Source organism: Geospiza fortis, unplaced genomic scaffold (genome assembly GCF_000277835.1).
Source record: "Geospiza fortis unplaced genomic scaffold, GeoFor_1.0 scaffold75, whole genome shotgun sequence".
Classification (NCBI taxonomy): domain Eukaryota; kingdom Metazoa; phylum Chordata; class Aves; order Passeriformes; family Thraupidae; genus Geospiza; species Geospiza fortis.
Window position 1 is genome coordinate 3,192,564 of NW_005054360.1, and position 14,684 is coordinate 3,207,247.

The window sequence follows — 14,684 nt, forward strand, 5'->3', positions numbered from 1 at the left end:
GTACAGCCACAGATTCCAACTCAGTCAATATTTTCTAGCAGGTCAGGGCACAGGCTCAGCACTGCTCGGTGTGACAGCCCAGAGGGAGGCTGACACCACACCTCTGAGACAGGGCTTTCACAGTTCTCACCCAGGTCGCTTTGCAACAAACCACAAGACTTCACCATTACCACAAGAAGACACTGAGAAAGCCACAAGGTTACTAATCTCCTCGCTCATCTCCAAAAACTTTTCATGCAAGCCCTATGCTCGTGAAATTCTCGTACCATCCATCTGGTTAGAGCTCAGTGTGTCCCCACACGTCCCCTCTGCTGCCAGCCAGGGCTGTGTGTGACAGGGACACAGCAGAGCCAGGGCTACTGACACAATCCCCTCCCCAATGTAACTGCTTCCTGTACAGCACGCTCCAAGCTGGGATATGTTTTAAAGACTGCAAATTTATATCCATAAATTACTTCTGCCCTCTCTGAACCTCATGTTAGAATTCAAATTGTTAAAGAAGGGGACTGGGAAGTTCCTAAAATTGTCAGGTTATAAAGTAGGCATTCATATTTCAGTCCAGTGTGACAGCTCTGTCACAAGTGGTATCCATCCATGCTAAGGGGTAAGATGCATTGGTCTTGTTCAAAGGGGGTTCCTGTTGTCTGAAGTGGGTATGGTAAACTCTAAAAGAACTATTGGTTCTCTTTATTCAGGTTAGACATAACAAATATGTCAGATACAGCAGTTAGTCTAGAAAAATACATTTAAAAAAATCTTCAGCAGACCATGCTCCCTGTAACAAAATCTTTCAAAACCAATTTTACAAATTATTCTACATTAATGTAAAAAGAAAATCTTAAATTTAGCATAGTGGATTCCATCAAACATCTATCTATCAAAACATGACTTTCACTATCTGCAGATGTTAGAATTCATAATACATTTTTCTAATGTATCCTGTACATATTAAATAATCTAAAAGGCTCTTCTTGTAGTGCATTAACAATTTAGCAAGCACACTCAGTATTTCTCCAGTACCATTTGCATTACAGTTATTTGCCTGCAAATGTAATTAACATCTAAAAGTGCACACAGTTAGATCTCCCTCCCTCCCCATAACCTGTTTCCCTGTTGAAACCCAGACATCCACTGGAAACATATGCTACTGTAGCTAATCTACCCATGATTAGAAATGTGTGACTAAAGTGTTCTTCAACTATACAGGAACTGACTTATATACAGGAATCAAAAGGACAGCCTGTATTTACATCAAGAATGAACTTCCACTACCACAGCATTATACCAGAACTCAATACAGTGTTACAGTTGGTATTTACTTAGGACTTTAGCTTTAGATCAGTATAACACAAAACTTAGCTCAGGACATACCCTGAAAAAATGAACATGTTTATTAAATATTACTTCTATTATGCCCCACGACAAATAACCATTGCTGGATATTCTTACAAGTTCAGTGTTTGAAATAGTGTAATAGTGTGCTGCTCTATGAAGCAGCAAAGAACTTCCAGAGAGGCTGCTGGGGAAAAAAAGAGGAAGAAAGAAAGAAGTAAAAAAAATTCCAACAAACAAACAAACAAACAAACAAAACAAAAAAAAGCCTCACAAAAAAAAAAGACAAAACAAAAAAAAACCAACAGAAAAACAGGAGAAAAAGAAGAACAGAGGGCAGCAGACATCAAGGGAAGAATTAGATTTGAATGACTAAACCAAATGGTTAGCGCAAGTCTAGGACAGTCAGGCATGCAGAAACCCCTTGGAAAAGTGTCATACAGATCTAAGTAGGTTGTAATAAACAAGCTTAAGATGTAACTTCACTGAATTTTTCCATACTGGGAAAAATGGTAGGACTTTTCCCCATCATATGGAAGAATTTTGAGATTAAATTCCAGATTATCCAGTCTGAGATTATTAATTTTACTCTCCAAGAAATCCAGTGTATGAACCTATATTAAATTTTTCCAATGATACTTTAAAAAGGCAAACTAGAAACTTTTCAATTCATTTTTTATATTGAACTTTTCAAAGAAATCTGAAGTGTTGTCTTTAATTTGCATTAAAGTGGTCAAACATTTCTCCTGTTTCTTCCCTCCCCAAAAGTGCAAAAAACAAGTTACTGCTTGGTCCACAAACATAAAACACCATATACAGCAAGAGGTTTTCCTTCTGATGGAGTACTGCTGCCAACCCATCACTTCCAGTTTCTTCTCCAAGAAAAATGTCAGCGTCCAAAGATGGAATTCAATTCCAGTAGAATTAACTCTACAATCTGATTCTGGTATACTGTGTGGACTGCTATGTTACCAGTCTCTTTCTCTGGTTTTAATAAGGTTGGACCAAAAACTATTGCTATACTTTGATAGGTCATTCGGTTCTTTTCTCCATTTTCTACAACTCTGAAAGAGAAAACAATACACAAGAAGAGATTTATCAGTGTTAGGGCAATAGGATGACAGAAAAAGACACATCCCAAAGCAAATGGCTATTCAGAGTATTTATTTAATGAGTAGTCTTGCTATTAAGACATACAGCTGCTGTAATTCCCCTCTCTATGAAAAAAGTCTTGTTTTGAAATGTCATTCTTGGTCCTCTCACAGTCCCTCTAAAGGACTTGGCAGCAAACATCACAACTATGCAACATACTGTCTCAAGTCTGGTGCTCTGCAAGCTCACATCCAAACAGACTGATACATGTTTTTATCAAGTTCAATACAAAAAAATGCAGTAAGAACAGTCACTTGGTACTTTAAATTGGATTGTTTATCTTTAATGAAAGATCAGCAACACAAAATCTTTCCTTCTATCTGTTACTTACCTTTTCAGGTGTCTAAAGAGTACCTGCATGGTGTCCTGATTTGGTTTTGGCAACTGTTTGATTAAATCTTTAACAGCAGGGACACGCTGCCTTGGTTCTTGCTCTGCAAAAGGGTGAGGTTGAGAAACAAAAGTTCAGTATTTTTGTTTAAAACTTGAGCATAAAATTTCAGAGGCTGTGCAGGAAAGCGGCGGTTTGCAGCGCTAATCCAAGATAGGACACTGCCACCTCCCGGCCGGCCCCAGCAGCACGGACAGGAACCCAGACAAGTCACCCCATTCACAACAAAAACATCCTTCTGATGTCCAAAATAATTTTTAGAATTGTACAGGACTTATCCAAACACCCTGTGCAAGTTCTCCAGACTTACTAATTGCATTGACAAAGTCATTGAAGTGGTTGTAAGTGAACAGTGGCTCTGGCAATTCTCTGAAGAACATTTTTAGAGCTCCTGTAATGACATGTATATCTTCCCATTTACTGTCATTCAAGTCCAGCTTCTCATCTGAGAGAGAAAAATAAATAATTAATGATAATACTTCAACTATAAAGGCTCTTTTTTTTCTTTTTTTTTTTTTTTTAATTAACTCAACTATTCTTCTGTACTTACTGCTTTCAAAGCAGTGAAGATTCGCCCCACTTCAGCACATTCTATATCCCATTCTGGGATACAGAGCTGCAGCAGCAGATGGACATGGCTAAACTCTGCCTAGTGCACTACATACAGTTCCCCTACTCCTAGGGCATTTTCCAGAAGGGAATAGGAGCTGCTGACATAACACAAAATTTGCTGTTAGATCCAATCAATCAGGAAATGAGAGGTCAGATTCTGGATGGGCTATGCTAAGATACTGCCAGAAGAAAGGGGTTTATACACAGAGTACAGTGAAGAGGAGCTAAGCCCTCTCCCCACTAAAAGGCAGTAGCAAATCTCACTAAAAAACCCATAAACGTACAATTTTAATGCTAGTGAAAGCTTAACATGCTTGCTGGTTTTCCATAAGATAGTGAGTTATTTTGTTTGAAACAAATTCCCTTCCTCAAATTCTATTACCATCTATTTTTAGAACTCTTTTCTAGCAATGCCTCTATGGTCCACACAAGACTAAACCTCCAGAATATAAGGTTTTTCAAGTAAGGTATGTTACACAGTCAGTTCTGTAATTCTGAAGTAACTTTACTTCAAGGATGACAGTCATTCCTCATGATATACTACAGTTACAGAGGAATTTTTTTAGCTTTCTATGGACTTCATAAACTATTATGAAAATACATGCCATTGTAATATAACTGGAGGAAGCTTACCATGATTGACTGCAAATCTCAGCTTCTGTATCACTGCAAGATTGCCACTAACTCTGTATAAGCCATCAATATCTAATCCTGAAACAAAGGGATAAATCCATTTTAATAACTTACATATGTATAGGTCTACTTAGCAAAATTAAAAGCAAAGGAAACCCACCTTGTAACAAAGAAATAAAAAGTTAAACTATCTTGTTTTGATGGACAGGGCATATAAAACAGAGGGGGTTTAATTTGCTGACACAAGTTTGGCAGCATCGAGCTCAAAGTATCTCTAAAACTTCCTATTAAAGTGGTAATGAGGCAACAGCTCCAAGTTTCCCCAATGAGATCAGATGTCTTGTTTAAGATGCTCTTGGTGGGTGGGCAGGGAATACATGGGAGTCCAACATGCAATAACCAGGTATTTTGTGGATACAATGTTCAATTTTTAATGTATGGTTAAGAAAAACCCAATCAAGTCATGCATAGAGAGCATCTCAAAGTTGTCAAGTGACAGGTTTACAAGAAGGAATGATGCACATGCACACTCATGGCTACCCAACAGCCTACAGAACTAAAATAGGTAGCCTCTGCCTCACAGGATTGCACACTTGACCAGAAAAGAAGAAAACTGTGTCTCTGTGGTTGCTACTGCAGTTACTCAGCAGTGATTAGGAGGTAAAGAATTTATCTGAAAAGCCACTTGGATGCAGCAGGTGAGTCAGTGCCACTGAGAGGGTGAGTGTTGCCAGAATACCTGCAAGTCCCTGTAGCTCCTCAAGGAGTTGTCTGATGCAACAGAGCACAGTTACCAGCACCATCTGACATATCCCTTTTCCCCATAATCCACTAGTCATTCCTTTACAGAAAGAACTGATCTGAAGTGTATTGGTAGAAGGAAGAAGACTTGGAGAGGTAGGAAAAAAAATTCTGTTCATTTCTGTCAGCTTCCCCTCAGGTATTTAAAAAAGGAAAACTTCACTATCTTCACTGCAGTCCTGCCTTTAAAATAAAAAAAATAAAAAACAAACCAAAAAAAAAAGGAACAAAGCAAAATAACCCCTTTCTCACAATCTTCAGATCGCAAATGGAATAAAGCCTGCTGCCACAAGCAAGGTGGCAGTTTGTCAGGCTGGAGTAATGCAATGGAAGCAGTTTTTCTCCCCTCCCAGGCCATAAGATAAAAGCATTGACAAAGAGGACTAGAGGCTAAATGAAGATCCCATGGAAGATGCCTTAGAATTCACATGTACTCCCCTGTAACACTTACCCTGATACTCAAGGGAATGTTCTCAGATTAACGGACTGGTAAATATCTGAATGATGATTATGGAGATTCCATAATCCCCTCTCAGTCATCTTTTCCAAGAGATAAGGCAAAGACAACAGCAAGAAACAGGCAAGAAAACCCACAGAGACTACAGCCAAGTCAGGAGTCACAACCAACAAATTTTCAACAAAAATGTGAAGATGTGCTTTACAGCAGAAAACTCAGAATGTCACATGTAGCTTTCAAACAAAGTGTTCTCAGTTGTTAGATATCAAATACATATTTTTCAATCAAAGCAAACAAAAACTGAGTCAATATGTGGGGACACTAACAATCTCCAGAACTGCATAAAATACAGCAATCTGTGTAACTGGCTGAAGGGCATCAAACAAGCAGGTTGGTCTTCTGGCAGTCAGTGCATACACAGAGCAGGAACAGAACTTTTTCCTAAAAGTTCCTTTCAAGGAAGTTTTAACAGAAGTGATTGCTAGCATGCTTAAACCTTCCAAAAATGAATAGTTGCATTTCAATAGTCTCACTTTTAATCTGAAAAAAAAAAACTTGATGAGCTGAGCTCTTCTACTACTTCTTGTACTCCCTCTTCCTTTGGAGCCTTGCTGCCAGGGGCCTCTCCTGCCTTTTCCTCAGCTTGAAATATACTGAAGCAGACCAGTTTCTCAGATATAAGATTTCCTCCCCTCTCCCCACTTTGGATCCCACCTATGTCCTCACTGTTGAAAACCCAATGCTAACTCCAGATACAAGTCTCAGATTAGCTTCCCTAAATAAACCAGCAGCATTTTAAGATTAAAAATGTTCAACATTAAGAGTGGTGAGCTAGAGAGATTTGTAAACAAAAAATTCAACCATACCATGTTCCTCAACATGCTCAATGCACAGCTTCACGAACTTTGGCACCGTGCTGTTTTCTCTTTGACACAAGCTGGTGAGATTTGAACCAAAAACTTGATCTGGAACCAAGTAAAGAGACTGATTTACAGTGGAACAGGACACGAGTGACAGAACTAGTTCAGGTTAAAACAAACCTCTACAAAGGGCAAAGTCTACTGGATACAATTGTTGCAGCATTGGAGAGGAAATAGGAAAGTTTTGAAAAGAGTTCTCAGCAGCACTCAGCAAGAAAAGCTCCCAGTAAGAAGAGCGTCAGCAGCTACACAAGAAAGGAAGTTTTGCTACTGAAATCCTTTTAATCCATCAGGTGATACTTTATGAGTAATTTTGTCAATGTTATAAGAGATGTAATGGATCCAAATGTGTCCTGTTACACTCCATTCCTGTCCCAAGATCAACATGCATTTATTGCAATCTATGTTAAAAATTCAAAGAGATTATGAACTTTAACTGGTGTGAAAGCTCTTGGCATTGCTTAGGGAAAAACCCTGCAAAATGTCATCTTCCCCTGCACCCACTGTTTAACACAGCATTATATATTAATTTACTTTAATGTAGAGTCTTCTGACATTTTTAAGTTCTGAAACAAATTTGTAAATGACAGACTTTTACCTCAGAGCTCTGAACGGATGCAAGTCTGACTATGCATAGGTGACCTGGCTGCAAGATCAGAATCTAAATACAGATACTTATGGGCAATGGTAAATCTGAGTCTTATTTTCAAAACTGCACAATCCAGGGGGAGAATTTTCCATCATAAAAGGGAGCAAAAATGAAAATTAGCTTGGACAGAGAGGAGAATCTTGCAATGTCTCAGTGAATTTTAGCAGCATGTCAATTCTTCTTGCTCAGATTCTTATCACCAAAATCTTTGATAGATCCATTTCTATGGCTTTCATCAAAGATGCCAAATAATAGATGGCTTCTTCTGTTCAGATGCATGAGGGTGACATGGGGTCTTGAGATAGAGAAGCAAAGATTCCACTCTTAAAGGGAAGGGGTGTTTGTTGGTTTGTTTACTCTGTTAAATTAGGTACATAAGTGGCCATCTTCCCAGAATCTGGTGTGTCTTACTTCAGAGCTTCTGCAAAAGAGAGACTGCTCTTGCATTTGCATCATGCACAGCACCTAGCCCATTTTTCATGTTCAATAATTTCAGTAGATTAACAACTCTTGCATCTTGACTAGTGTTTTGGGAAACCCAAACAGCACACCAAACCAATTTTACAGTATGAAAAAACCAATTTTACAGTATGAAAATGGGCATTTAATGGGATTATTAGCTGGATATGATAAGGCCAGTGCTCCACACCACCTCGGTGCTGTGGCAGCTACTCACGCAGCGAGCTTTATAAGCAGAATCAGTAGCAAAGGATTGAAAAAGCCCACGCAGCAGAAAGCCAGGCTAGCATGCAGCTGTGGCAGGTAAAGCAATGCAGATTAGGTAGCAGAAGAAAATAGTAGCATGTAACAAAGTAATTTGCTACAATTGCCTTCGACTTTAATAATTTCAACATATACAGAAGTATTTTTTCTTCACATCTTAAAAGTAATGTCTGTACTTTTGATTTTCCATGTAACAAAACTTTAACACAGTTCCTTCTCCACTTAGTGCATGCTGTTTCAAGTGGATTTTTTCTTCCAGAACTTTTCACTAGTCATACAGGATTTGCCAAGCTTTCCATTTACTAAGCTTGTTCTGCAGCAGCCACCAAAGTACACTGGGCTTTTAAATGAAGACTTCTGTATTCTTCATTCATACAATAATGTACAGTGCCCATCCAACTTTTAAAACTTACACCAAGCTTTTAAATAAAAACCAAACTCCTCATTCCTTAATGCCTTTATTAAAAATCCAGTCATTAGCACGCACATGTACAAGTTAAACTTGGCTTAGTGTTCACTGTTGCCAATGTCAGAAGTTACGTCACTGAGCCATGACATGAATATTAAGTTGTAAAGCAGAGCAAAATGTCATAGTCTGGGAATAAGGCTCCCTTATTCCAAACAAAATTTCCATCATTTACACGTAAATTATATTTGCAGATACACAAATATATCAAATGCCACATGCAACAGAAGCACACCTGTTAAAGTATGCGGTGAGGCAAATCACAGTAGGATTTGATCTGCTATTTGCCTACCCATATGCTATTTTGACCCTAGTAGAGCACCACCTACAAGTCCTGCTAAAGCATACAAATAAATAAATAAATGAAGTTTTACAATGAGTACCAAGTCAATAATTTACACAAACACATTAACTTAAACCTGCGCAAATACCGTTCTCTCAAATTGTGACAAAAAGAAATCTTTCATAACTTTGATTCAAGAGTATCTGTAACACTCTTCATGAAACAATTAAAATAATGTATACATTCAAAAAACGTTATGGGAAAAAGACGTTTAAGTTAAGACTCCTGTAACCCCATCCTGGTTTTCCTAAATATTTAATTTCTTATGATATGGCACATGATTGTCTGGTTCCACTTGGACTAAAACACCCTTGGGTGAGCGCACACACTCAGCTTTGTACCCAAAGGGCTGTTCATTCCCCTGTTTGCACAAATGAGGGTCAGATATCTAGATTTCCAGCTTAGAAGGGTGGAATGCAGTGCTTCTTAGCTAGAGAGTCCAAGTCCAAAGGGGCTCCTGGGCCCCCAGTTTTCACTGCAGTTCGGCCAGCACTGAGCCGAGGGAGAGGCATCCTCCGAGCCGTTTAATGGCCAGTAACAGCACTCAGAAGTACAGCAATCACCAGTTCCACTATACATCCAAGACTTTTGTTAAACCAACTATACACATGTATTTTACTCTGAAACTAGACCATTTTACCCCATTTTACACATGAACTACTAAATTCAGCTTGTCAAATTATGTCCTTTGTTAAAAAGGTTCATTTACCCTTAATGTAGCCTTTTTCACGGACAGCTTGTAATGTAGGGCGCCGTGTAAGAAACTTCTTGAGCTTCGTTTTGGTCTTTTTCTGATCTGTGGAGTCTATATTGCTGGGTGCTTTCACTGCTGAAAACAGAAACACATTTGGCATTACTACCCACAGAACCAACACTGCATTTATCAGCCAAGGAACCAGTATTAAAAGAAAAAAAAATTATGCTTCAAAACACAAAAAAAACCTATTCAAATTTGCAACTCATCCCTAATTTTTTCCTTATCTTTCTAGAACTCATTGTAAATGGCATCCATTTCTCAAACTACTGAGACAACCCTATCACTAAACACTTGCAAAACCAACTAAACAGTAGCTTACGTATGGAATTGATATGGAAATTTTAAAATGCAGCTGTGTTTCAAAACCAGTCCTGCCTCTCATTAGGTTAACCATCTTGAGATAATTAAACACTTTTTTGAAAATTTCATATAGAGCCTGGAAGGAAAGGAGAGAACAGTTTGCCTGGTAAGTCAGATACTATTTCTGTGCATTTGACAACACCTTGAAAATAATTAATTTCACCACTGCTTATTTTCCCCTGTTTTAAATGTGTCATACAACAAGAGCTAAAGACATTTCACACTTCTGTTCTTCTTCTTCCTTTTTTAAAGTATGATTAATAAAACATGGAAGAAAATTTACCAAGCAGCACCAAGATGTAGGATGAACTATATTAAGATTGTTTCCAAACTCCAGTAGTTTCTTTTTTAGCTGTCCTTTTGAATTCTTCCCTATTTACACAAAATACTGAAGATGCAGAAAATGAAAACTGCCATCGCTAGAATTAATTAATGGAAAATTTTCAACTCACAACGAAGTTTCTTAGAGTCTTTATTTTCTTTCTCTTTGTCTTTCTCTTTGTCTTGTTTTTCCACTCCAGGGGAATCTGGTACCTCATCATCTAATGCTTCATCAGACTCTATTACCTGTTGGATTTAAGAAGATATGCAGTGCTTAGTTTGCCAGTTCAGAAAATACAGCATTAACACACACATTTCCTGCAGACAGTTCTACAATACACAGTTTTTCCCCCTACAATAACATTCAGTTTGTTCTTTCCTGAACTCTAGATGTTAAACATCTTCAGAGACAACTCTCATTGGCAGAGTGAGTAACTTTGAGAAACACTATTTATTCATAAGACTCAATAAAGAAAATGTTGCTGGACATTGAACAAAGTACAACCAACCTTTCATGACAACACTTCATTACATCAACCCATAAACAACAGAAATTATTTTTGGTTGGGGTTATTTTCCAAATCCAATAGAAAAACATCAGCTATTTAATGGTCTGCCACAGAAATGCCTGATTGATGGATTAGAAAAAAAATTTCTAGAGCATTTACCCAATTTTTTTTCTCTATAAGTAAAATTTGCTTAATAGAAAATGGAACTATCAGTTGGAAAGATCTCACTACTGTCAAAACATACACTGAATTCACTCTGAAAAATAAGTGTATCAGTGTCTAAAATTCTTTCCCAGTGTTCCTGCTAACTCAGCATATTCTCATTAAACATTGTTAAGTGAAAACACAGATCATGCTGAAGTGTGGAGGCAGATTCCAGTGTCTGCTGATCTCACCTGCAGCCCAGGCTATGTGTGTGACTGCAGACATACCAGGAAATGGGGAAAGAAGCTTCCTCAGCTTCAGTACAACATATTCCCTTCCCAAACTGTGCATGTCTTACTGTACTTCAACTGAAGTGAACTGCACTGTTACACAGTTGCCAAAATCTGACTGCAGAGTACCTTCTTTTACAAGGAAGGAAACCCTAAAAATGAGGCAGGGTTGTGCACTCCAGAGCACTGAGCAGCAGCATGACTTCCTGGACTGAGCTGTACTTTAACCTGTTACCTTTAAACACCTTCATTCCTGTTCCTTTTCAAAAACTGGATAGCCTTTTTACATATCACAGATCAATATATTCGACTGCCCAAATAATGTCCCCATTAAGGATCCTCTGCCACTCTCCAAGAGGTCTCAAAGCTTTTTAGGATTGGTATATTTTAAAAATATTAAATGCTTTGGAAAAAAGTCATCTGGGATCTAGTTTGTACTATGCAACAAGTCTAAAGTAAAAACGAGGAAATTTCTGTATTTAAAAAAGAGCAGCCACGTCCTTTGCAGGTTCCTCTTGTACAGGATATTGCCACAACAGAGCCTGAGGGAGCAAAGAGAACAGAATCTGATCTGCCTTTTCTTTTGAAGAATATCTTGTCACGCTAGCAACCTTGGTCATGGGAAAGAGATCACAGCTACTATTACCATAAACTTTCCAAAATTAAAAGTTGGCTTTAGATCTGATGGATTTTTGTACCCAAAGCTTCAATGCTTCAGATTATCAGGTACTCTAATGCACTTTCTTGACTTATACCTTGTAGTCTTGGGTCTCTTGGCTACCAGCTCCCAGCAGCATCCATCACCATTTCCTCCAGAATGCTGATAAACTCTCCTTATTCCACCATTCCTCAACCTAACACATAATACCTCACATCTCAGCATACCTCAGCCTTTCCATCTTCACTCTTTATTAAGCAGGGAAGGAGTGGCCTCAGCTGTGTTACACAGGGCAGGCAGGAGAAGGGGTCCCTGAGTGACTGGGTGACTCTGCCTTGCCTGGGTATTAAGGGCCATGACATTCCCATACCAGGGACAGAGCAGAGTAGGAACTAAACTACAAGTGCTCAGAAAGAAACTCAACCATTCATATTAGCTTGCTGTGTTTTGGTGGAAAACACCCATATGTGAAAAGCACTAACAGAGCTAAGAGAAATGAAAGCCACTGACTGGCATTGAAAGCAACAAAACTGGAGCTTATGGACAGCAGCCAAGCCTGGAACTATTAAAAAGTAAGAATATACATGAAGTAAACTTGATAGAGAGCAATATTTTCTCCAAGATCTCCTCCAGCTTCTGAGTTTTAAAATTGTTAATCCTATTTGGCAATACCAAAAGCAAACACTTGAGCACTTCTCTGAAAATTAAATACTTGGCATTATGTTGTGAGATAAGAAGAGATAATACAGTATTTTGCCAGGACTTTTAGTCTGCACTTTAGTGCAGCCATAGTAAGTGAAGAGCAGTATCAAATGCTAATAAATGTATGTCATTAAGTTGTCCCTTGGCCATCCTCCCCCTTTCATTCCCTCTCTATCAGAACCTTTCAGGTCACTGAGACAGAACAAGTATTTGGCCAGAGAAGTAAGTTCATTTCTCAGATGGATGTCAGCCCATACCTTCTGCATCTTAAGCCAGTGGACCATCTTTCTCCCTTTGCCACTATTAATTATATTTCACTCACCACCACCAGGAACTGCCATATCCTCAAACTCCTGCCTGCTCTCAAGAAAATCAGTAAATGAAGATGCACATGAAACTTTAGAAGTTGTTATATCAATTAGTTTACTAAATAATATTACTGTGAAAATAGAACCTTCATGATACAAATACATACCTGGTTATTGATGGTGTAGTTAAGAACTTTATACCATTCATTAATAAAGCTGTCATTATCAGATTGAATTAAGAGCTCAGTACCTTGGCGGGTTTTTAGCTTTAAAGAAATAAAACCAGATATCATCAGAACTGATAAACACACTACAGTTCAAAAGTAAAATCACTTAAATCAAATTAAACTTCTCACTGGCAAAATTGTTAGCTAATACACAGACACTCAAGAACATTTACCAAGGAGAACAGCCATTAACAGTCTGCTTAAAACTGCAAAGCACATCCCATACAGACATATTAAAAATGGACATTTCTTGCAGGTACCAACAGCTACATTTAAGCAGGTAGAAGTGGATAAAACACAGTTTTATGAGTTTTGGATTTTAAGCTTAAAGAAAATTTCATACATCAGTAATTGAAGTGCATATAATCCTGCATTTAAATAAAATAATTTACCTCAATAACATTCTTTTTGCTGGATTTGTCCTTCGAGGCCCAGTCAATCAAAGCCCCTTTGAGATCCACTGTAAATTCTGGCTTAGACTGATTAACACCAAACTTCTGGAAAAAAATATGAATAGTGATGATAAAATTAAACCTGAGGAAATTTTTTACAGTCTTGCAATCTTTTAAATATAACATGTATTGTTTACAGTCTATACAACTTAGACCAGATACAGTACTTTGCCACCAATCAACAGGCATGACACCAGGAAAACAAAAAACCTTCCACAGAACCTTTAAGCATGTCTGTTACAAGCTGCTCAGCTTAAAGCCCTCAAAATTCTACAAATTTAAATGCCAATCAGATTCCAGCAGAGATTTTTTTTTCCTATCACAAATGGCAGAAGTCCATACAACATTTGATTGTAGCTTGATTTTAGCCAAGATAGTCCCAAGCTTTAAACAAAACCAGCTAATAAGTAACTGAACAAAACACCCCCAAACATTCTGCCACTTAATCAGTGGTTGTATATAAAACCAAAATCAAACCAGAAACAGTAGGCTTGCTGGACAGGAATCACATCCCTCCACACTGAAAGAGCATTCTTAGTTTGTACATTTCTCTATTTATAATTTTTAAAAACATTTACCCTCCCCAATACTTATTCTTTTCTGACACTGCTTCTATTGCAATAGTGGAGTATGTCCTACCAAGTAAACAGAACTCACTGTCTGTCTACTAAAGAGCAAATAACGCACAAGTAACCCTTCAAACAATTTGGAGGGAAACCTCAGGGAGCTATTCTTACCTCCTACCTTCACATTTATATAAGGTATCAAAATTTTTTAAAATAAAGTACTTTTACTATGATTTTAACATATACCACATAGCTTTGAAATTTTATTCCTCAAGGAAACCAGTTCAGTGGCCCACACAAACAAAAAGCTCTAATTGCAACTGACACGAGTAAAATATGGAACAGGGAAAGCTGGAAGTGCCTCAGTTACAGCACAGAAATTTCATGCTGTAGTTCCAGGGAAGCTTGTAGCATCTGCTCCCCCAGAAAGATTCTTATTTCTTCATGAAGCCTTTGATGTGTGAGTGCTGCTCCTGTGACAGCTCTGGGGGACCTAAGCCCCAGGACAAGCTCCTTGCTGCAAACACAAGTTTCCAGCCTGTGCAAGAACAGCCATACCCAAGGGGAGAAAAGACGGTTCAGAAAACAGGACTAATCTGCTGCTTCTGATTAAACTCCCAGCATGGATGTTAATTAATGCTAATTGTGTTTCAGAAAGGCTGTTTACCACTGGAAAATCTCCAGTCTAGAGTCCTAAGGGCAATGAAGTGTTGAATGGAAAGCAGCATCTTAACTTCTTTATTTTACCCATGAAATATCAGAATAGGGCTGTACTTCTAATTTACCCAATGCCAATTAGCACTTGGGAAAAAAATCCACACCACCTTCCACTTTCAAACTGAACTCTCAGATACTTCATCCAAGAACATTTCTTATTGATTATAGCAGAGCTTTTGAGAGAAGCCCAGCTC

The 14,684-nt window shown here is 38.2% G+C and overlaps 1 protein-coding gene across 1 annotated transcript in view; it reads right to left on the reverse strand.

The window, feature by feature from the left end:
* Positions 1-6: 6 nt before the first annotated feature.
* ARHGAP12 (Rho GTPase activating protein 12) overlaps positions 7-14,684 on the reverse strand; it is a 69,453-nt gene continuing 54,775 nt past the window's right edge. Inside the window, 9 exon segments of the mRNA XM_005423889.3 lie at positions 7-2,396; positions 2,816-2,918; positions 3,186-3,320; positions 4,121-4,198; positions 6,245-6,343; positions 9,189-9,308; positions 10,049-10,163; positions 12,696-12,794; positions 13,148-13,249. Coding sequence (XP_005423946.1) covers positions 2,222-2,396; positions 2,816-2,918; positions 3,186-3,320; positions 4,121-4,198; positions 6,245-6,343; positions 9,189-9,308; positions 10,049-10,163; positions 12,696-12,794; positions 13,148-13,249 — 1,026 coding nt within the window. The 3' untranslated portion in view covers positions 7-2,221.